Source organism: Biomphalaria glabrata, chromosome 4, assembly GCF_947242115.1.
Source record: "Biomphalaria glabrata chromosome 4, xgBioGlab47.1, whole genome shotgun sequence".
Lineage (NCBI taxonomy): Eukaryota > Metazoa > Mollusca > Gastropoda > Planorbidae > Biomphalaria > Biomphalaria glabrata.
The window spans coordinates 32,770,382-32,794,178 of record NC_074714.1 but is presented as its reverse complement, the minus strand read 5'-3'; the positions used below and the strand labels follow the sequence as shown (position 1 = coordinate 32,794,178).

The following is a 23,797-nucleotide window of genomic DNA, read 5'->3' as shown; positions in this document are numbered from 1 at the left end:
GAGAATCATGTTATTGTTTCCATGGAAATTGACTATGTCTTTCATCAAACCGCGTGTCTGAGTGCAGTAAAATTACAAAGTAATAGACACAGGTTTTCTTCCTTCTTAATGTGTTTATTAAAGGCAGTTCATCAAAGTTATATTTAAATGCTTTTTTCCAGGTATGAAATGAATGAGTTGGTCTCGTTAATAAATAACAATGTAATCATACAGGGTGCGAAACAAATCCTTCCCAAGATAACTATCACCTTCACCTAGCCCTTAGTCTGTTGAATCGTTGGGGCACCACACAAGACCTGTTGATTGTCTTTCTCCATTCCACTACGTCCTTCGCCTGTAATAATAAATGGCTCTAAATCAACACCAATAACAATAAACTCAGATGTACCTCAAGGAACAGTCTTAGGTCCACTACTATTTTTAATTTATATAAATGATTTACCAAATTGCATTCTTTCAGGAACAAAATTCAGATTATTTGCAGACGATTGTATAATATATAGAGCTAGCCAGGAAAACCAGTGACTTGGCAGAATTTAAGTCATTGGTTAATATGCATGACTAAATGCATGACGCGTAGGACGTAATCATCTTCTTTTTTGAAGTAACGTTTGTATTATATGAGATAAGATAAGATAAGAAGTTCTTTCAATGACAGGCTTGTCCATTCTTTTATGTTGTCTTCACAACGCTTTCTCTTTGTCTTTTTCCTTGTACAAGTCTCTGAATGAAGATCTTTGCCAGCCCTGAGGACCTTGTGATGTAGCCATTGAGTTGAAGGTAGCATGACGCTTGCTTAAACTTATAAAGAGATTGACAGAATAATTCTCACTAGAGAAGTATCACTATAGAGCAACTGAAAATTGTGTTCAATCCATTTCCTGAATTATACTTAACTTTCTCGAGATATGGCACGTTTATGAAATGATGTTTATATAATATTTATCACTTCCAGATAATGTAGACTTTATGGGATATTCCTAATAGAATGTAGAGTTTGGGGATATTCTCAGTAGAATGTAGAGTTTGGGGATATTCTCAGTAGAATGTAGATTTTGGGGATATTCTCAATAGAATGTAGAGTTTGGGGGTATTCTCAATAGAATGTAGAGTTTGGGGATATTTAGAGTTTAGGGATATTATTCCAATGTTAAGGTTAGGGATACTCTGAAACAAATGTTCATTCATGAAATATTCTCAATAGGATGTTGATCTTAAGGGATATTCTCTAGAATGTTGAGTTCATGGAATATTCCCAATAGAAGGTATAGCTCAGATTTCTTGGCAAGTTCAAAAAATGACATTCAAATCTCTCTAAAAGATTTGCGACAAACTTGACTACACTAAGAGAGAGAGAACGAAGAAGAAGAAGAAGAAGATTGTCTTTTTTTTTTGTTCTCTATTGTTGAAAACTTGATTGGCCTGTGACCTGTCTCGCCGTAGAGAACTTGATTGGCCTGTGACCTGTCTCGCCGTAGAGAACTTGATTGGCCTGTGACCTGTCTCACCGTAGAGAACTTGATTGGCCTGTGACCTGTCTCGCCGTAGAGAACTTGATTGGCCTGTGACCTGTCTCACCGTAGAGAACTTGATTGGCCTGTGACCTGTCTCGCCGTAGAGAACTTGATTGGCCTGTGACCTGTCTCGCCGTAGAGAACTTGATTGGCCTGTGACCTGTCTCACCGTAGAGAACTTGATTGGCCTGTGACCTGTCTCGCCGTAGGGAACTTGATCTCTCCATTCTTTCACATCTAAGACTCCATCTTTTGCATGTGTCTTCTCTTTTCTCAGCATATGGATCTTTTTGTTTTTTAAAGATCTATTACATTAGTCTAAACACTCACACATACACAAGCACGCATACACACTATCACACACTCACACATCTCCTCTACCAATCTGCTAGATGTAATGATTGCTAATTCTTATGTATAGTGATTTTCAACGTTCAAATTATTATTTTGCTTGTTTAAGTTAATTTTAAACTTCGCCACAGGTACATGTTGGGTCTAGGAGCTGTACCCGCAGGCATTCAACTCTTAGGATTTCTGTTCATGCCTGAGTCTCCTCGCTGGTTGGTCAGCTGCGGGCGCGAGGAGAAAGCCAGGAGAATCTTGCAGTCCATGAGAGGAGCGCTGGACATAGAGGAGGAATATGAGAACATCAAACAGACTGTAGTGGAGCTCGAGCGGGAACAAGAGACTAGAGGTAACCTTTGAACTCTGACAGAATTTCTCTAAAATTTCGTCAAAATAAAAAATAGCAAAAAAGCGATAAAAATCTGTTCACGTCGACAATTGTTTACTCACTTCCGGTTTTATTCAAGATGGCGAATCCTATGGGTAGAATGTTGGAATAAAGATAGGCTAGAGAGAGAAAGAGAGCGATCAGCCGAGACCATTCTTTAAAGAAGGCCTCACCACTGACCTGCGACATCGCAACCTGTGGGCTGTGGAGACCAATAGCTCGTTACCACGTCATTAACTATTCATTTATTTTTAAATTTAACTGAACCTCTCCATGAAAGTCTATAACTACTTTGTGATAAAACAGTAATATTAAAATGTCAGATAGAACAACTAATATAATTTAATGCTAGATTGTTGAAGAACTAAAAAACTAGAGCCTATGTTCAGTGATTTCAGAAATGTAAATCCTACACAGCTATATGTACAATGGGCCCATAATTCATGTAAGTCAGGAAGGAGCTATCCAAGATTTGGTCTTTCATGCAAAACCTGATCCTTAATGAAAGCATCTTTATATGAAGCGTGTTTATGTGAGGCGTGCTTATCTGAGGCTTATCAGAGGCGTGATTAACTCAGGAGTCCTTATCTGAGGCTTATAGAGACGTGATTAACCCAGGAGTCCTTATCTGAGGCTTATAGAGACGTGATTAACTCAGGAGTCCTTATCTGAGGCTTATAGAGACGTGATTAACTCAGAAGTCCTTATCTGAGGCTTATAGAGACGTGATTAACTCAGGAGTCCTTATCTGAGGCTTATAGTGACGTGATTAACTCAGGAGTCCTTATCTGAGGCTTATAGAGACGTGATTAAATCAGGAGTCCTTATCTGAGGCGTGTTTATTTTCATTTTGAATAGTTAAGAAAAGTGAACTACTTTGTTGATAGAAATTGCCAAAAAGGAGATTGAAAAAAAAAGTGAAGCCTACAAATCTACCCAAAATCTACCTAAAATCTACCTTATATTTCTTAGGAAATGAAATGTAATTTTTCACGAGGTTGGGAATGACATTCTCACTAACAAATGACCAGGTGACCTTAACATCCCCCTTCCCTTGAAAGAAGATTGGTTTGTCATGTTTTTGGAACTAAGGAAATACATGCACAGAGTTCTACTACTTTGAAGTAGATCTCAGAAGATGAAGACAAATATTTAGATGCACGTACGTCATGACCGAAAAAAAAAGTATTTAGAGAGTACATCTAGAAGGTGTAATCACTTTTTATTTTTAATACATACATAGTAACACTGTGGAATGCTAGTCAGAAGTCCAGCACTATTACGTGGGCTACAACCAATCACAACATTTCGTGTTCCACGTATTTGTCTAGGCATCGATACAATCTTTGTGTTCATTGATTGTCCCACATCTTATATTCCAGGCAAAACTCCCGTCATAGTGCAAATGTTACGTGTGCCAGCCATTCGAAGATCTCTGTTAGTTGGCTGCTCACTTCAAATCATACAGCAAGTAGCCGGCATCAACACAGTCATGTAAGTTGTCCTTGGCAATGATGTTCAGTCTGCAAGTTACATCATCACAATCAAAGTCCATCGAGTTGATATCAACATCTACCATGAAATAACAATACAACTGCTTGAAACCTTTCACTTCATCTCTCTACGTAGACTCTCATAGATGTGTTCATTAAACTCTGTAGATTAATGACAACTGCTTGAAACCTTTCACTTCATCTCTCTACCTAGACTTTCATAGATGTATTCATTAAACTAGGTTAATGACAGAAATAATCGTGCATGTCTTGTTACTATGCTGTGATGTTCTGTGTGTTATGTTCAGTCACAGGTTTGTCATTGTAAGCAAATCGTTCTAGTAACTCATGAACTTTCAATGAGCCTAACATGGAGCAATTTCATTATTAAATGATATCAACAGTTCTAGCTTTCTACTTTATTTTTTGTAGTGGTTTATCTCACGTCATTATATATTTGTATAGTTTTATTGAACAGTCTGTCAGTCTCTCTCTCTCTCTCTCTCTCTCTCTCTCTTTCTCTCATCATTTCTCGGTCAATAAATACATTTAAGGGTGGTAATAAAAAATGAAATAATTTGTTTTTTACTATACGAGTTATCCTTCTTACATAACTCGCACTAAACAGCGACCAGCGTCTAAAAAGTTGACATTGCCTGTCGGTATTGACAAATACAGCTTGAAAGAACGATAAGCGATGAGTATTTCGGTCGTGGACAATTTTTCTTCAAGGACTCCATTACGTTGTCGTGATTTGTAGTTGCGTTGACCTCGTTTTAGGGGGGGGGGGGGCTCCTAAACTTCAACGTATTTCAAGAAATGTTTCAATACGACTAAGATTATGCATCAAAGAGTCTCTAGCCCTCCAGCTGCACTGGTAAATCCCCAAAACTGGTTCTTTTGAAAACGATGTATTTTATACTTAGGAGACAACATTTCTTCGTTTAGATGTCCACTGTTAGTTTCTGTGGAGGAATGCTGATGTATAGACTACTTTAGTAGCAACGTATCTCTGTTGGATATCAAAGTTTGTTTGTTTTTATTTGTACTGATAACTATAAGATAACAGAAATGACTGATGGGAGATTTTGGCCTATTAAACCAAATAGTGAATGACTTACATAATCTTTTTGACTCAGTTATATAGTGAACGGCTATAGTATTAGGCCTATAAGTACACCTTAGAGCCTAGCCGTAATGCACTGTGAGAATATATCAAGGCCACTGTTTGCTTCATGTGGGATTACAAAGTACTGTACCGTGACATTGTCAAGTGGATTGCAGTACCGTGAGGCTGTGATGTACAAATGCAGTAAATGGCTACCAAAACTTAAAAGGACAGCTTTTCATAGTAATACCAACAAATATACAATTTACAAATAAATTATTAGACTTGTCATTCAAGGGCTACGCAAAATAGAAGACCCGACTTGCTAGTCGCTAAAGGCGTCTGACAATTATCTATGACAAAGTGGGAAGGAGGCATTATGGAGTCTCAAAGAACCAGATACCTTTTTATAGCATTGAAGTGGACTTCTGATTTAAGAAAACAAAGAAAGGGCTATTATCATAGGAACTCAATGGAGATGGCGGTACCTTTGAGATACAAAGAGCATCCTACAGTGGCATTCAAGTCTATTTTCTGTGTTCATTATATTTTAAGAGCATTGTTACAAATATGATTTAGATTCATTTAGAAAATGGGAATAATAAAATGTTTCCTTTTCTTGTGTATTCACAATTGTAACATCATTTTTAAAACATGAATCTTTTTGACCCCGCCGTATTGATATCAGAGGTTCGCAACATATGACAGACACACAGACAGACTACCGGATAATCCGCCCCTGCATACTATCTATTATTCATGTATAACTATAATGACTTTATCCTGGTATATCCCTATAGTTGCTGTCATATTGGGATGTACTTCTGCTGACATGCACCAATCATTGCAGGTATTACTCAGCGACCATCATCCGGATGTCTGGTGTGAAAAGTGATGAAGCTGCCATCTGGCTGTCGGCGGTGACTGCGGCCGTCAACTTCCTGTTCACGCTGGTGGGGCTGTACCTGGTGGAGAAAATTGGACGCCGTCCACTGACGCTAGGCAGCTTGATGGGGGCCATCGTCAGCCTGGCATGGTTGGCGGTGGGATTTCACCTGTCAGCCCTGAATACGCCGCCCATAGATGTGGTGGAGCAGGCGGCGGGAGACTCAAGGTGTTCACGTTATAGGTGAGACTAGAGTTTTTGTTGTCTGACTTAGTCAAAATGCTTCTCTCTTTTTTTTTTATACTAAATCTAGAAGTTCAGTATATATGAAGGCGGTACATATAAAGACAGTAGACACAGAGACACTACACGCACACACTCTGTTGCTAACTTCTTGACAAGATTTAAAAGGGGATATTCATGTTTTTAAAAAGATGTAAAAACGTCAAGTATGACGGGTACCTAGCAAAACTTGGAAAAATACGTGTACAAAATTAAAATATGGAGCTAATAGCCTTATACAGCACGTGATTAGTCACTTTCCATTGTTTCACTAGGATAATGCTCTTCTATTCTACTGGAAAATTAATGAAGAGCTGCCGGGAAAAACCAACTACTTTGTACCTTTACAAGAAAAGAGTATGTGTTTATCTAAGAACAAAAAAGTATAAAGAATGCTCTTCGTCTTTTTAGTTAAAATAAACGTATGAATTAATAATGCACCAAACTGTAGATACATTGAATACTGCAACTGCAAGAGACCTATTTTCTGTTCGAGTCATTATGTCGTTAATAGCAAAATCGTGTCGCTAAGTTATTAGCAAGTAATATACTACCGAATCTTTAATACTTGTGAACAAGATAATCGAAAGTGACCAGGAGACTCCCGTTGATCTCAAGAAAAGAAAAAATTTCAAGGAAGATAAAAAGAGCTGAATTTCAAAAGTGTACATTGAAATGACTTGAAAAAACAATTTCATTTTTTTTTCTTATTTAAGAATGACTAAGGAAAATCTAGACAATGTCTTTTGACATTATTAATGCAGGGTGGAAAGTAATATAGTTCATTTCTATTGACATAGTGACTTAAAGACTTAGGCCTATTATTTTATTCGCTAACAGCGCTATAGGTGCATTAATTCTTCCAAGTAATTTTTATGTTCCACCTTTGCATAAGTTCAACAATGTCTTCTTCTTCTTCTTCATCGTTCTCATTGTTATGTTGGAGTGTTCAGATGAGTAGACCAATACATGAGATGAACTGCGCAGTGGTTTCCAAATCAGGGAGCTCTCCATATAGTTTTCTTTCTATTGGGGTGATTTGGGGCCAATGTCTTATACGGGCCTCTTGGTAAAGAGAGCAGTTTTGGAGGACGTGGTCGCCATTCTCTGGTGATACTCCACATGGGCAGATTTCACTGGTTCCAATTTTGAGCTTCCGGTGCATGTGCTGTCGCATTCTGTTGTGTCCGGTCCTGAGTCGAAAGATTAGACGTTGGTCTTGTCGGGATAGCTTATAGTAAGCGTCATCTTTCTTGTGATTTGGATGAGAGCTCGTCCATTTCTCATTTATTTTGTTTACAATTAATTTCTTCATTTCTTCTGGATAGAGTGCAGAGTTTATTTGAGAGTTAGTTCTCCCACTCTTGGCGAGTGTGTCAGCCTTCTCATTTCCTTCTAGTTGTATATGGGCTGGTATCCATTGAATAACAGTTTTTTTGCTGTTGTTGTTGAGCTTTGTAAGTGCTGTTCTGAGGTTTTTAATATAAGAGGAATCAGAGTTTTGCAAGCTTTGGAGGGTTGTTTTTGCATCGGTTAGCAAGACAATCTGACTGTGAGGAGAACTTGGATGATTTGCTAGCATGGTAGCAGCTAGTGCTAGTGCTTCCCTTTCTGCTCTATGACTGTCAGAGAGCTCTCCAGTTGCAATGGATTTTTCTAGTTTTCCTCCATCTGGCCATTCGATAAGTATTCCAGCTCCTCCATTTGTGGTGGCTTTATGGGATGAGCCATCCGTGTAAACTCTGATCCACTAATTGCTAGGGTAATTGGTATGTAGAAAACAGTTCACTATTTCCTCGAGCTCTGTTGGTCTGTAATCAGATTTTCTTTTTATGTTTTCAACATGGTCCCTTATAGTAAGAAAAGGGCTTTCGTCCCAGGGTGGAGATTCGTTATAGTGTATCGAGGATTCCAGAGTAATTTTTTCAAGTTGGTGTTTCTTTTTTAGGTTTAGAGATTCCTGTATGAAATTGGTCCTTTTGAGACGGTTTTTTTGTGCCAGTTTTGTGGATTTTTGTTCTGAGTGGGTGCCTTTCCAAGGTTTCCAATTTAGTGAATTGGGAAAGATTTTTTATTTCTCTTCTTTCATCCAGAGAGATCAGGGCAGCGGTTTCCTCCATAGCTCTTATGGGTGTTGTTTTGATTGCTCCTGTCATTATCCTTAAACCAATATTTTGAACCTTGTCTATTTTTCTTAGGTTGGGGCTGCTGAGCCCTATGCTGAGGCACCATATTCTAGTACAGGTCTTACATAACTGGTATAGGTCTTTTTCAGGATGTTGTGATTAGCTCCCCAATCGGTGCCAGCTAATTTTTTCAAGAGGGATAGTCTCTGGATACCTTTACTCTGTGTTTTATCTATTTGGTTTTTCCAGGTTAGTCTCGGGTCATAGGTGACTCCAAGATATGTAGGGCTGTCATTTTTTTCTAAAGCTTCCTTATCTAATGTTAATTTTATTGTTTGTTGTTTTGTTGACAGTGAGAATATGGTAAATGTTGTCTTTTTTGTGTTAATGGACATGCCCCAGTCTTTGGACCAATTATTGAGTTTATCAAGAGCATCTTGTAATTGAAATTTCGATGTTCCTACATATTCTTCTGTGCTAATTAAGGCAAGGTCATCTGCATACATGCTGCTTTTAACTTTTCTTGGTAGGTTTTTATTTAGATCGTTTATGAATATTAGGAACAGTGTTGGGGATAGGACTCCTCCTTGGGGGACGCCATTTTTTATACCCACTGTGTGGCTTCTTTGTCCTTGCATGCAAACTAAGGCTTTTCTATTATTTAGATATTCCTTTATCCAGTTGTACATTCTGTGGGATATGTGATGCTGGATTAGCTTGAGCAAGAGACCTTGTTCCCAGACTTTGTCAAATGCTTTTTCTAAGTCAACCCACACAATTGTTGTTGGTTTCTTTTCTTGAAAGCCGTCTTCTATTTCTTGTGTGATGAAGGCGATTTGATCTTCTGTTGATCTGCCTTTTCTAAAGCCAGCCTGGGCTTCAGTGAGTAGGTTATTTGACTCAAGGATCCATGTCAGCCTTCTATTTATCACTCTTTCCATCAGTTTGCAAGAACAGCTAGTGAGGCTGATGGGACGGTAGCTATCCAGTTTATTTCTTGGTTTGCCGTGCTTTAGTATAGGGATCATAATGGCTTTTTTCCAGATGTTTGGAATTCTGCCAGATTTCCAGCTAGCATTGAATATTTGTAGCAGTTTTCTTTTGGCTTGAGGACCCAAGTGAAGAAGCATATCATTAGATATTTTGTCTGGGCGCGGGGCTTGTTTTGGTTTGAGGACTTTTAGGGATTCATCTAGTTCCTTCATTTTAAGATTAGTGGTCATTCGCAAGGAGTAATCTGGATTGTTTTCTTTAATTTTATCTTGTATTTCTGAGTTTACATCTTTATTTCTACTTTCATTAATTTGTATTTGTCCTACGCTTTGGAAAATCTTAATGAATTCATTTGCTGCTTCTTGGCCTTTCAGGGGTTTGTTGTCCTTTTCTATTACTATAGGAGTTGTTCTGTTTTCTTCCTGGTTGAGACATTTGGCTATACGCCAGAGTTTGTGGCCGTCTATATCTACGTTTAGTTGTTCTGTTTTTTCATGCCAACTTTTTCTCATGGCGGAAAGGTAATTTTTCCTGAAAACTGCGTTAGCTGCTTTTAGATTTATGTTATTTTCTATACAAGGGTTATTTTCTACTGTGTTTCTGGCTTCAATAGTGGCATTGTGGAGTTGTTGAAGGTGATCAGACCTGTTGGGGATATAATCTTTTCTTGCTCTTCTAGGAATTGATTCCTTAGCTGCTAGGAGGATTGCTTTGGAGAAAGCTGAGAATGACTTATTAACCTGATTTGATTAGCAGTTTATTGAAGTTGTGTATAGGTCTGTGAGCTTTGAGAATAGGTGCCAGTTGGCTTTTTGTAGTTCCATCTGGAGTTTTCTGATATTTTGAAGGAGGTATCGATACTGATCAATATGGGTCTGTGATCACTGGTGGCTAGCTGGTCTGCAACTTCTCTGGTGCACTTTTTGGATAAGTTGTCAGTTGCAAAGGCTAGATCTGGAGTGGTTGATGTTAGCCAGGCTCTTGAGAAAAATGTTGGTTTATCCTCAGGTTTATTAAGCAAGATAAGTCTGTTCTCTGCTTTCCATTCTTCAATTTCTTCTTCCCTGGCATTTAGGTCTGGGTATCCCCAGCTCTGAGAGTGACTATTCATATCTCCTAGGATTAGACAGTCTTCTTGGTCAGGTATTTGTATGTGGTCAATCTCTATTCCCTTGTCTGGTGGGAAGTAGCAGTTAAATAGATTAATATTTCCATCTGGCAGAATTAGCTTAGTTCCCATTATTTCTGATTCTGAGTTGGGTATAGTTATGTCTGTGGTAGGGATGCCATTTTTAATGAGGGTTAGGATTCCTCCTTTGGGTCTGATTTCTCTATCTTGTCTGATGCAGGTGTAGCCTCTAATGGAGAAACGAAGATTACTGTTCAAATGAGTTTCTTGGATGCAAGCTACATCAATTTCTTTCTCATGCAGAAATATTTTTAGAGCTTCTTTTTTCTTTTGGATGCCCTCTGCGTTCCATTGTAAGATTTTTAGACTTTTGGTCTTGGAGTGTTGGCCAGCAGTATTTACTTTCTTGTCCCTGCTCCTGGCTCCACAGGCAGAGACAGAAGAACCACCAGCTCGCTTGTGTGGGCTCCTTCAAGGCGGAGAGCCCGGCCCCCTACCTGCGCGGCGGGATTCCACGGGCAGGACGCCACATCTATTAGAATGGTTACTGAACTACAACATAGATGAGGTTGCGTGTCAATGTGTTATGCGCCAGGAGGCCCATTGACTCCGACTTCAGCCTGGGTGTGCTCCCAAAGCATTTGATCATCCAAGATCATCTGCAAGGCAGCAGGTGTTTATTTTCTCTCCTAGATGAACTGCTATCCCTAGCTAACTAGTTTCATCTACCCGGGTTTAGAGTTAGAGCGCCCTATACTCGCTTTTTGCAATCATTTCCCTGGATTTCTGAGATGTTTTTAGTAAATATTCTAACCACTGGAATACTTCACCTCATCCTCCATGACTGCAAACCAGTTGGTCCGCGGCTGTTTATTTGCTATTCACAGCTAACCCTTATATCTAAGGGTCTTTCCCCTATCCGCCACCTGGGGACGCGCTTGGTAGAAGGTGGTAACTCCCCCAAGCAACAATGTCTAATTTTGTAAATGTATATGCTACTTGGCCTAGTATTAGCTGTGAAATGTTTACATGCTACTTAAGATGACCTACTTCTAGTTATCTAATGTTAACATGCTACTTAAGATGACCTACTTCTAGTTATATAATGTTTATAAGCTACTTAAGTGACCTATTTCTAGTTGTCTAATGCGTACAAGATAAGTTGACCTACTCCTACTTATCTAATGTGTACATGCTACTTAAGTTGACCTACTTTTCATTGTCTAACCTTTACTCCTCGTTGTTATGACTAGAACATGCAATGACTGCAGACAAGATTTAGATTGTGGCTATTGCTACGTTGACCTGCCCACGCTGATTGTCAACTCTTCGTGCCTGCCTACGACGTACGAACACCCTTGGACTTCTACAGTGGGAAGATGCAACAGCAGCACCCTTCCCGGCTCTCTGACCTGGGCCTATGACTACTGCCCCACGCCTTACTCCTGGATGCCTATGGTTGGCTTGGTCTTATATCTGGTGTCCTTTGCTCCAGGTATATTCATTAGTTGATTGCAATCAGGAAGTAATAATTGATAAGGCATTTAGACAGCGAGCGTTTTAAATACAAGTACTATAGTACTAAACCTTATTTTTAGGTCACTGAGATCATTCATTTGTAACCTGGTCATTATCAACATTCCATTGAGGTAATTTGAGGCGCACTGCAGATTTATTTCTGTCTATAAAATTGTTCAACTAAACATTTGTAATTATTTATTTAAATAATAGACATAAAAGAAATCAGAGGTATTTCTAAACTGTACTATTAGTTCCACAGGCTTTTCTTGTATTTATATGGATTTTTGTATTTATAGATAGCGCATAATGAATATTTCAATACATGGACTAGCTGTAGCTGTGAACATTAACATACACAATAACAATTAGTAAAAGAGAGTTTTTGATCCCTCAAAAACTCAGAGACAGTCCTCGGAGGTCCACCCATGGATCAGGCAAAAAGCAGGTTTCAACATTTTTAGCTATTCCAGGTAAAACTGTTGAGACCTGCTGATGACATTATGAAGTAGAGTATTACAACCACCACACTTCTATAGCGTCCATACACAATGGACATGTGGACGAGGCGAAAAGTGTCGCCGACGTGATGGTACTGTTTGGTCGGCGGACGTTTTGACTATTATTATTATTATTAAATATTTGTAGTGTAACTGAGTTGTTTATTTTCTGCGTTTGTCCAGCGTGTCAGAAGGTCATGTCCAGTGTGTGTTTTCATAGTACTTCAACAGTGTTATGTGAGACGTGTTGTACTAGTTCACTGTTTACTGTCGCCTAATCTTGTTAAATAAATAAATTTTAAAAGTTTAACTAAAACTATGTTTTAACTAAAATGAAGTAGTTAAACTAAAAGTTTATTACCAATTTTAAAATATAGTTAAACGAAACGAAATAAAATTAATAATTAAACTTATACAACGTTTCATAATTTAGTTTGATCTAGACCTAGCTAATCATCCGACATTGTTGAAATCTTTTTCCATAATAAAAGTCAGTAAAGGAAGATATTTCTTCATAAGCGAACAATAAAATATATTTTAAAAATATATAAATAAATATGTGATGTGTTTGTATTATTGCCTTGAATTAAAAACTTAAGAAAAGAAGGGCACTTTTATTTTTTTAATTATATTGACTTATTTTATAACCGAAAATCTTATAGTACCGGTAAAGTTTAAAATCTAATGAAAAAAAATTGTATAAGTATTTCACATTTAAATCTTAAGTAAAGAAATAAAAACGCATTTTCTTGAGCTTTGGACAAAGTAACTATTTTATTGTAAAAGGTAGATCTACGTTTGACAACCATGCCAATATGTTATTTCCTTGACTGACCAATCAACATACTCTATTGCATAACGCGCAAGAAAAAAACACAGGTTGATCTTGTCATCATGGACTATACACTACAGTACACTAGGCCTACATGCCTACATCTATTTGACCAGGTTGTTAAAATCAGTCTGACACACAGCCTATTTTCCTATGGGAAGGGAAAGTGTGTAACTATTTTAGCATAAAGGTAGATCTACGTACATTCTTGACCAACTAGACCAATGTGTTATTTTCTTGTCTGACCATTCAACATGCAACAAACACTGTTGCATAACGCGCAAAGAAAAAACAACGCAGTTTGACTTGTCATTATCGGCTACACACTTCAGTACATTGGGTCTACATGTGTACGTCTATCTGACCAGATAGTTCGGACAGACAGTCAGTCTATTTACGTATGGGCAGAGATGTGGATTATTTTTTTTACTAGAGTTGATTATCCTATCCTAATGCTTTTATCTACTTAGGACTTACTTAAGATTTAGACCTAGATCTCAATAATAGGTCTACTAAAGACTATTATCTATTATATGCTTCGGCTTCATCTAAGGTTTAAGCTATAAAGAGGGTGTACTTGATGTTACCGCAGTTAATAAATTATTATTACCTCAAATGAATTGATTGAAATCACTAAATGTTGACCTAACGTTGAACACGATTATCAGATTCCCACTAGAAACGAACAGACCATTCCTAATATTGTATAGAAGCTTTCGGCAAAATGCTGCTACGTTCCAGTACAGATATTGACTTCATAACTTCTACCACCATCTGACTTGACCAATTCCTCTTCAAATGTGGACTTTGACTACATAGTTGTTAATTGCATTTTTTTAAATACGCTGTTGATATGTACATGATCAGAAAACTATTGTGCAATCACTAGGAATAAAGCCGTGCTATTGATATACTAATAGAGTTATTTCATTACAATATTCAAAGTATTCTATGGACTGATTGAACTGATCTACAGAAAAGGAATAAATTTCAAAAAAGGTTCTAAAAAGCTGAATTTCAAAAAATATATAATATAAAGCATAAACTAAGGCGTATGTGTGTATGAATGTATGTAGGGATGTATGTATGTATGTCCCGAATAGAAATCAAAACCGTTTGACCTATCTTGATAAAACGTGGTATAAATATTCCTTGGGTACTAACTGTAACAGTAACGTATGTAAAGTAGCCCTAAAACAACTTAATGCGATCAAAAAAAGTTGCAAAACTCTATGAAAATATTTTATTTCATGGATCTAGGTCATGTAGTCATGGATCTAGAACTTATTTTAAGAACTACACTTTGCAAAGATAGTTTTTACTTTGACACATGAAAATACAAGATATAGTCCATTCATTTCATTATTTAATAAAATTAACCTTCAAATTTGTGTTTCAAAACCATTTTTACTTAAATTCGTTCCATAAATCTGCGAATTTAGACGTCCTGATGTACTTTATATCCCATTCATCGCGCGCTTCTTTCATTAGACAAGACCGAAAGGTTACACATGCGTAGAACTTAAAATCTCTCGAACCCTAGATCTACTACATCTAATTCGTCTAAGATGATAGACCTACTCTTCGCAAAGATAATTGTATACTTTAACAGATAATCATACCAAATTTAGTCCATTCATTTCATATTTTAATCAAATTAACCTTCAAATTTGTTTTTCTAAAGCATTTGTACATACATTCGTTCGCTATATCTGCGACTTAGCCCAATAATGCGATATCGCGCACCTCTTATATTAGACATGCGCAAAACAGAAAACGATTAGCTATATTTTTTAAGCTCCATTCATAATATACTAAATATACTTAAATTCACGCCTTTGCTTTACTTCTAACATTATTATTTTGTTTCATTGTTTCTAACACACTATATCTGTGACTATATCTGTGACTATATCTGTGACTATATCTGTGACTATATCTGTGATATGGCAAATTAAGACCCGCAGGTAATATCTCTAAGTTATACATAAAACTGACTTGATAAACAATTTCATTTTTTTTTAAAGTTATGAATGGTTGATTAAAGTAAAAAAAAACAAACAACTTTATTCATGCAGGACTAATGGAAAGTATTCTAGAAGATTACTTTTAACAGTGTCTTTAGGTTTTAATTTGTTAGGTAACAGCGCTATAGGTTACATTAATTGTACTAAGACATTATGTATGTTCCATCTTTGAATTGGCTCAACAAGATCTAATTATGGTGTACTCCTAGTTGTGAAATGTTTATATGATACTTAAGTTGATCTACTACTAGATCTAAGTCTGAAGAAATGTCTCTGCATGAGTCTGGCATTGGATGTATTCCTATAGTGTCAGATGAGAACAGTGCTACAAGTGACTGCCTCCTTTCTTTTGTTTCTCACTGTTATATTGCAATGAACTCATCACTGTTATATTGCAATGAACTCATCACTGTTATATTGTAATGAACTCATCACTGTTACATTGCAATGAACTCACCACTGTTATATTGCAATGAAATCATCACTGTTATATTGCAATGAACTCATCACTGTTATATTGCAATGAACTCATCACTGTTATATTGCAATGAACTCACCACTGTTATATTGCAATGAACTCATCACTGTTATATTGCAATGAACTCATCACTGTTATATTGCAATGAACTCATCACTGTTATATTGCAATGAACTCACCACTGTTATATTGCAATGAACTCATCACTGTTATATTGTAATGAACTCATCACTGTTATATTGCAATGAACTCATCACTGTTATATTGCAATGAACTCATCACTGTTATATTGCAATGAACTCATTACTGTTATATTGCAATGAACTCATCACTGTTATATTGTAATGAACTCATCACTGTTATATTGCAATGAACTCATCACTGTTATATTGCAATGAACTCATCACTGTTATATTGCAATGAACTCATCACTGTTATATTGCAATGAACTCATCACTGTTATATTGCAATGAACTCATCATTGTTACATTGCAATGAACTCATCACTGTTATATTGTAATGAACTCATCACTGTTATATTGTAATGAACTCATCACTGTTATATTGTAATGAACTCATCACTGTTATATTGTAATGAACTCATCACTGTTATATTGCAATGAACTCATCACTGTTATATTGCAATGAACTCATCACTGTTATATTGCAATGAACTCATCACTGTTATATTGCAATGAACTCATCACTGTTATATTGTAATGAACTCATCACTGTTATATTGCAATGAACTCATCACTGTTATATTGCAATAAACTCATCACTGTTATATTGCAATGAACTCATCACTGTTATATTGCAATGAACTCATCACTGTTATATTGCAATGAACTCATCACTGTTATATTGTAATGAACTCATCACTGTTATATTGCAATGAACTCATCACTGTTATATTGCAATAAACTCATCACTGTTATATTGCAATGAACTCATCACTTATATTGCAATGAACTCATCACTTATACTGCAATAAACTCATCACTGTTATATTGCAATGAACTCATCACTGTTATATTGCAATGAACTCATCACTTATATTGCAATGAACTCATCACTGTTATATTGCAATGAACTCATCACTGTTATATTGCAATGAACTCATCACTTATATTGCAATGAACTCATCACTTATATTGCAATGAACTCATCACTGTTATATTGTAATGAACTCATCACTGTTATATTGCAATGAACTCATCACTGTTATATTGCAATGAACTCATCACTGTTATATTGCAATGAACTCATTACTGTTATATTGCAATGAACTCATCACTGTTATATTGTAATGAACTCATCACTGTTATATTGCAATGAACTCATCACTGTTATATTGCAATGAACTCATCACTGTTATATTGCAATGAACTCATCACTGTTATATTGCAATGAACTCATCACTGTTATATTGCAATGAACTCATCATTGTTACATTGCAATGAACTCATCACTGTTATATTGCTATGAACTCATCACTGTTATATTGCAATGAACTCATCACTGTTATATTGCAATGAACTCATCACTGTTATATTGTAATGAACTCGTCACTGTTATATTGCAATGAACTCATCACTGTTATATTGCAATAAACTCATCACTGTTATATTGCAATGAACTCATCACTTATATTGCAATGAACTCATCACTTATACTGCAATGAACTCATCACTGTTATATTGCAATGAACTCATCACTGTTATATTGCAATGAACTCATCACTTATATTGCAATGAACTCATCACTTATATTGCAATGAACTCATCACTGTTATATTGTAATGAACTCATCACTGTTATATTGCAATGAACTCATCACTGTTATATTGCAATGAACTCATCACTGTTATATTGCAATGAACTCATTACTGTTATATTGCAATGAACTCATCACTGTTATATTGTAATGAACTCATCACTGTTATATTGCAATGAACTCATCACTGTTATATTGCAATGAACTCATCACTTTTATATTGCAATGAACTCATCACTGTTATATTGCAATGAACTTATCACTGTTATATTGCAATGAACTCATCATTGTTACATTGCAATGAACTCATCACTGTTATATTGTAATGAACTCATCACTGTTATATTGTAATGAACTCATCACTGTTATATTGTAATGAACTCATCACTGTTATATTGTAATGAACTCATCACTGTTATATTGCAATGAACTCATCACTGTTATATTGCAATGAACTCATCACTGTTATATTGCAATGAACTCATCACTGTTATATTGTAATGAACTCATCACTGTTATATTGCAATGAACTCATCACTGTTATATTGCAATAAACTCATCACTGTTATATTGCAATGAACTCATCACTGTTATATTGCAATGAACTCATCAATGAACTCATCACTGTTATATTGCAATGAACTCATCACTGTTATATTGCAATGAACTCATCACTGTTATATTGCAATAAACTCATCACTGTTATATTGCAATGAACTCATCACTTATATTGCAATGAACTCATCACTTATACTGCAATGAACTCATCACTGTTATATTGCAATGAACTCATCACTGTTACATTGCAATGAACTCATCACTGTTATATTGTAATGAACTCATCACTGTTATATTGTAATGAACTCATCACTGTTATATTGTAATGAACTCATCACTGTTATATTGCAATGAACTCATCACTGTTATATTGCAATGAACTCATCACTGTTATATTCTAATGAACTCATCACTGTTATATTGTAATGAACTCATCACTGTTATATTGTAATGAACTCATCACTGTTATATTGCAATGAACTCATCACTGTTATATTGCAATGAACTCATCACTGTTTTATTGTAATGAACTCACACTGTTTCCATTTGAAATTTCTTTTTTTTTTGTTTTGTTTGTTTTTGCCTACTTTCATTATATAAATGAAATATCAAAAAACTATCGACACACTCCAATACCTTATCTTATAAAATACAGACGTTACTTCAAAAACTATCGACTCACTCCAATACCTTATCTTATAAAATACAGACTTTACTTCAAAAAAAAAAAAAAAAAAAAATTAAGATGATTTCGTCCTACACGTCATGCAGCTAGTCATGCATGTTAACCAATGACTTAAATTCTGCCAATTCAATAAATCAAAGAAGAACATAAAACTAAAATGTTATTTAACCTTGGTTAGGCCAATAATAGAATATGCATCCTCTGTTTGGGAACTCAACTCAAGAAAACATTTAGAAACTAGAACAGACACAAAATAGAGCAGTGCGATTCATAACAAACGAATATTCACATTTGACTAGAGTAACACCTTTAGTAAAATCACTAAATTTAGAAAGCCTTCAGGAGAAAAGACACAAATGTAAAGTAGCAATTATACATAAAACACTGAACCATAATCTTCAAATACAAAAACAAAATTTAATAAAATACTATGAAAGACACAAAGATAAAGGCACATACCTCGTCCCATATGCTAGGACAAATTTGTACAAATACTCCTTCTTCCCTAGTGCTATTAGAGCCACTGGCGGATCCAGGGGGGGGGGCGGTAGGGGCGATCGCCCCCCCCCCCCACTTGGCCGACCCCCCCCCCTTGGGGGGGGGGGGCGGACGAACTTTAGTATAGGATTCACACAATTTGTATACGAATTTATTACTTATGTTAAAAATATATACTAATTATTTATATTTCAACCTATTTTTAGATTATTTCGCCCCCCCCTCTAGTATGTTGGCCGATTTGGTGGGGTCGGGAGGGGGCGATGGTATCAATCCCGCCCCCCCCCCCTACACTTTCGAGTGGGGGGGCGGTCCAATTTGTTGGTAGAAATCACAGCCTGCTAACAAAATCAATTAAATATCTATATCCTTGTAACTTGTTTTTGATATTTTAACCGATCTTTATATTATGTCGTTCCCTGTTTGCCGATTGGTGGGGGGGGGGGACGAATACCTCTTCTGCCCTTTCCATCTAAACCCTTTGAGTGGGGGGGGGGCGGTCCGTTTTTATGGAGAAATCATAGTTTGTGAACAAAATTAGTTGAATTAATATATAAATTTTATATTATGTCGCTCCCTTTCTGGTATTTTGGCCGATTCGGTGGGGTGAGGGGGGGGGGGCGATTGCATGTACTGCCCTCCCCACTCTAGCCCTCTGAGTGCTGGGGGGAGCGGTCCTATTTTTGTGGAGAATCATAGTTTGTGAATAAAATTAGTTGAATATCTATATAATATAAACTACGTATTGATATGTGACCCATTGTAAATATGTCGTACCGTACTCTAATCTCAAATTGTATCATTAGTAAATTTAAATGAAAAAGGGTTGTAGGCTACCAGGTGGGAGGGGCGATACATGCAATCGCATTTCCCCCATCGGACAAATCAATACTTTTTCTTTTTGTATTATAGTTAAGAAATTACAAAATTAAAAAAATCTGTCACTAATATAATTTATATATAATATAAATTAAATTCTTATATCGAGTCGCCCCATACCTATTCTTTAATGACAAATGCAATCTTTAGCAGAAATTAGTAAAGGAGCGAGGATTAATCGTTTTCACTCTACCGCCATTCCCATTTCCAGACAGAGTTTTTGTAATTTCACATGAAGTTATCATAAGTATTTTAAGAAAGACTTTGCATTGGAAAAGTTAGAATTCAAACGAAATTTTTCAGTATAAGAGTCATGATTGAGATGAGTTCTAAACTCAATAACGTTTCCATAGTCACCTTTTCCCAACCTTTACTCAATCTGATATTTTTCTAGCTAAATAAATTTGGGACTATAACTCACAATTTACACGAGAGTCTTCTTGAATACTATTTATCGAATAAGTTTTTTTTTCGGTGGCGATCCTCAAAGCAAAAATCTAAATACGTGGGGTATCCCATCTTTTCAAGGAACAAATAGGTTTTATTTGCAATGTATTATGGGCCTATAAATTCAAATTAGAATATTTTTCAAGTACAACATTATTCGAAAGGTCGTTTTTTAATAGTATGAATAATGAGCTTCAGGTCAGGAGAATGCGTTTCTGCAGTGAAGAATGCAAGAAAACGCTTTTGGCGTCGGGGCTTCGCCCCGAACTTCATTTATGGGTAATGAGTTGTAGATGTCAGGAGAATGCATTTCTGCAGAGAAGAATGCAAGAAAACGCTTTTGGCGTCGGGGCCTCACCCCATACTCCATTGATGAATAATGAGCTGTACTTGTCAGGAGAATGCGTTTCTGCAGTGAAAAAAGCAAGAAAACGCTTTTGGCGTCGGGGCTTCGCCCCGCACTACATTGTGAAGAATGAGCTGTACTTGTCAGGAGAATGCGTATCTGCAGTCAAAAAAGCAAGAAAACGCTTATGGGGTCGGGGCTTCGCCCCGAACTCCATTGATGAATAATGAGCTGTACTTGTCAGGAGAATGCGTTTCTGCAGTGAAAAAAGCAAGAAAACGCTTATGGCATCGGGGCGAACTTCACCAGAGAACCTTATAGCGCTGACCCAGTTGTTTTGTTTTTCGCCGAAGGTTGAGAAATGCTGCTTTTTTTATTCTCATATTTATATATATATATATATATATATATATATATATATATATATATATATATACATATATATATGTGTGTGTGTGTGTGTGTGTGTGTGTGTGTGCGCGCGCGCGCTGTATGCACGTTTATGCGTAGGGTTAGGGTTTACTGGGCGTTAGGGTTAGGGTTTGGAAAAAAATCGCCCCCCCCCACTCCAAAGTTCTGGATCCGCTAGTGATTAGAGCATGGAATGGGTTTGCCTGAGCTAGCCAGGAAAACCAGTGACTTGGCAGAATTTAGGTCATTAGGTCATGACTGAATTAAGGTCTATATTATATAAGTCATTGGTTTTCCTGTCTGGCTCAGGCAACTCATTCTATGCTCTAATATAAAGGCTGCCCTTCGTAAAGACATGTTTATTTATTTTAATTTATAATACATTACCCGAATTTTTTATTTGTTTAAATGTACTTCTTTTTCTCTCAATTAAATTTACTCAACTTATTGTTGGATAATATTAACTATCATTATGTTTAAACTAGTTTCTTTTTAAATTCATTGTGTTTCCTTAAGTCACGCTGTGTCTGGATTAAATATCTAACTTTTTTTCCCTTCATTTTCTTTTTTAAATTGAAGGCATGGGCCCAATGCCGTGGACAATCAACTCAGAAATCTATCCACTGTGGGCTCGCAGCACAGGCAACTCGGTGTCCACATTTATGAACTGGACATTTAATTTGGCTGTGTCCATGTCTTTTATATCACTTACAGAATCCCTGTCAAGATATGGTAAGTGGACTTCAGTTGACTGTTCTATAAATTTGTTTCGATTTTTGTGTGTGGACCCAAAAGGTAAGTAATAAAATATATTTTATCTTAACATCCAAACTCATGGCTGATCACTGTAAGAGAACACACCCAAGTATTTCATTAAATTCACACACATTGGGTGATCACTGTAAGAGAACACACCCAAGTATTTCATTAAGATCACACATTGGGTGATCACTGTAAGAGAACACACCCAAGTATTTCATTAAGATCACACACATTGGGTGATCACTAAGTGTTTCAAAAAGATCACGTTCTTTCATCACATCTGCTTGTTGAACCTGAGATGCATAGAACAGCAGCACATGGAAGATTTAAATACTGACTCTGTTCCTATAAAACTATTTACCTTCACAACTAGAGCTACACATCATGTAAACCTAGGTGTTGGTAGAATGACTTCACACTATCTCCACTAAATTAGGAATCCAATTTTAATCAGTTTGACATATTGTGCATTTTAATTATTTTCCAACTTGAATCTACTTCAACATTTATGTTTGAATCTAAAGGTTTTATTAGGCTGCAATTAGGCATTCATACAGACGTCATCTATATTTATCGATAATTTAAAAAAAAAACTACAGCTTTGAAGTATTAGTGTAGCGCCTACTACATCCCCAGGTACTTTCTGGCTGTATGCTTGTTTAGCTTTTGCTGGAGCCATACTTCTTGCTTTGATACTTCCAGAAACTAAAGGGAGAACACTAGAGGAAGTAGAAGGACTTTTTGCAAGGTATTTGTTAAGCTGACATGTAGCTGCTCATCACGTGACCTACACTATTTTTTTTTATAAATATACCCAAAAAAAATTGTTCGTTGTCAAAGTAAATTATTTCTTTTTTTTCTATAATCTTATTCACTTCGGCTTTATTGATGGGAAATGGACTCTTTTACCCAATGTTTTCTTTTTAACACAAAAACTTTCTTAATAATCTATAATAATAAATATATAGTATATCGATAGCACCATATAGCTGAGATATTATGACAGCACATTTTACGAAAGTTTATAGACAGATCACTAAATTATAAATAAATTAAATAAAGCCAATTTTTGCATCTATGTTACTTACGGGAAATAACAATTATATGTTATTAAATTATAGTGTATTCTTCTTATTACTGGGTATCAATTTAACTTCTTTAGCTAATGTTCGACCCCATGCAAAGGAAAGACACATTATTATCTATTAATTAGAATTGCTACGAAAATATGAAAAATGCAATCTAAATATTTAATTTACTATTATTACTTAAACGTAAAGTAGGAATGGATTATATAAATATATATATATATTGTTTGTCTTGAATTAGACAAAAAGACTGTTGCGCGGCCCTATGTCATATTCGAATAAAGTAAAAGAATAATTATACCACACTTGAACTGAATCCAGTTGTCAGTTAACATTATTACCAGGCCTCGGGTCTTTCTTGAACTTACTGTATATTCTTGCTCTGTGATGCCTAAACCACAGTCCTCGGACTGTATTCGGCCCGTGACACTTGGCCCCTTAAAATTCCTGCTCATAATGCTTAATGAAGTTAATATGCTTAGTTACATGACTCGCCACTTATTTGTCTATGCAACCCATGAAGTGCGTGTGGTACATTGATATGACTTCCAGACAGTAAATCGTTGGACACCACTATGTTTTGGTAGACGCAACCTAACTTTTAGTCATTTATATTTTGCGATCCGGAAAAGACTATCAGTGGGTTTTCACTTTTAAAAAAATGCTGAAGAAGGTGGTGGCACACCCTCAGTAGGACAGGAATGTGCGGTCACTAGAAAAAGACCTAA

The 23,797-nt window shown here is 36.2% G+C and overlaps 1 protein-coding gene across 1 annotated transcript in view; it reads left to right on the top strand.

The window, feature by feature from the left end:
* Window positions 1-23,797, top strand: part of LOC106054075 (proton myo-inositol cotransporter-like) — a 144,582-nt gene that overhangs the window by 117,525 nt on the left and 3,260 nt on the right. Inside the window, exons 5-10 of the mRNA XM_056025222.1 lie at window positions 1,997-2,208; window positions 3,630-3,741; window positions 5,699-5,977; window positions 11,518-11,759; window positions 21,799-21,951; window positions 22,618-22,729. Coding sequence (XP_055881197.1) covers window positions 1,997-2,208; window positions 3,630-3,741; window positions 5,699-5,977; window positions 11,518-11,759; window positions 21,799-21,951; window positions 22,618-22,729 — 1,110 coding nt within the window. The remainder of the gene's footprint in view (window positions 1-1,996; window positions 2,209-3,629; window positions 3,742-5,698; window positions 5,978-11,517; window positions 11,760-21,798; window positions 21,952-22,617; window positions 22,730-23,797) is intronic.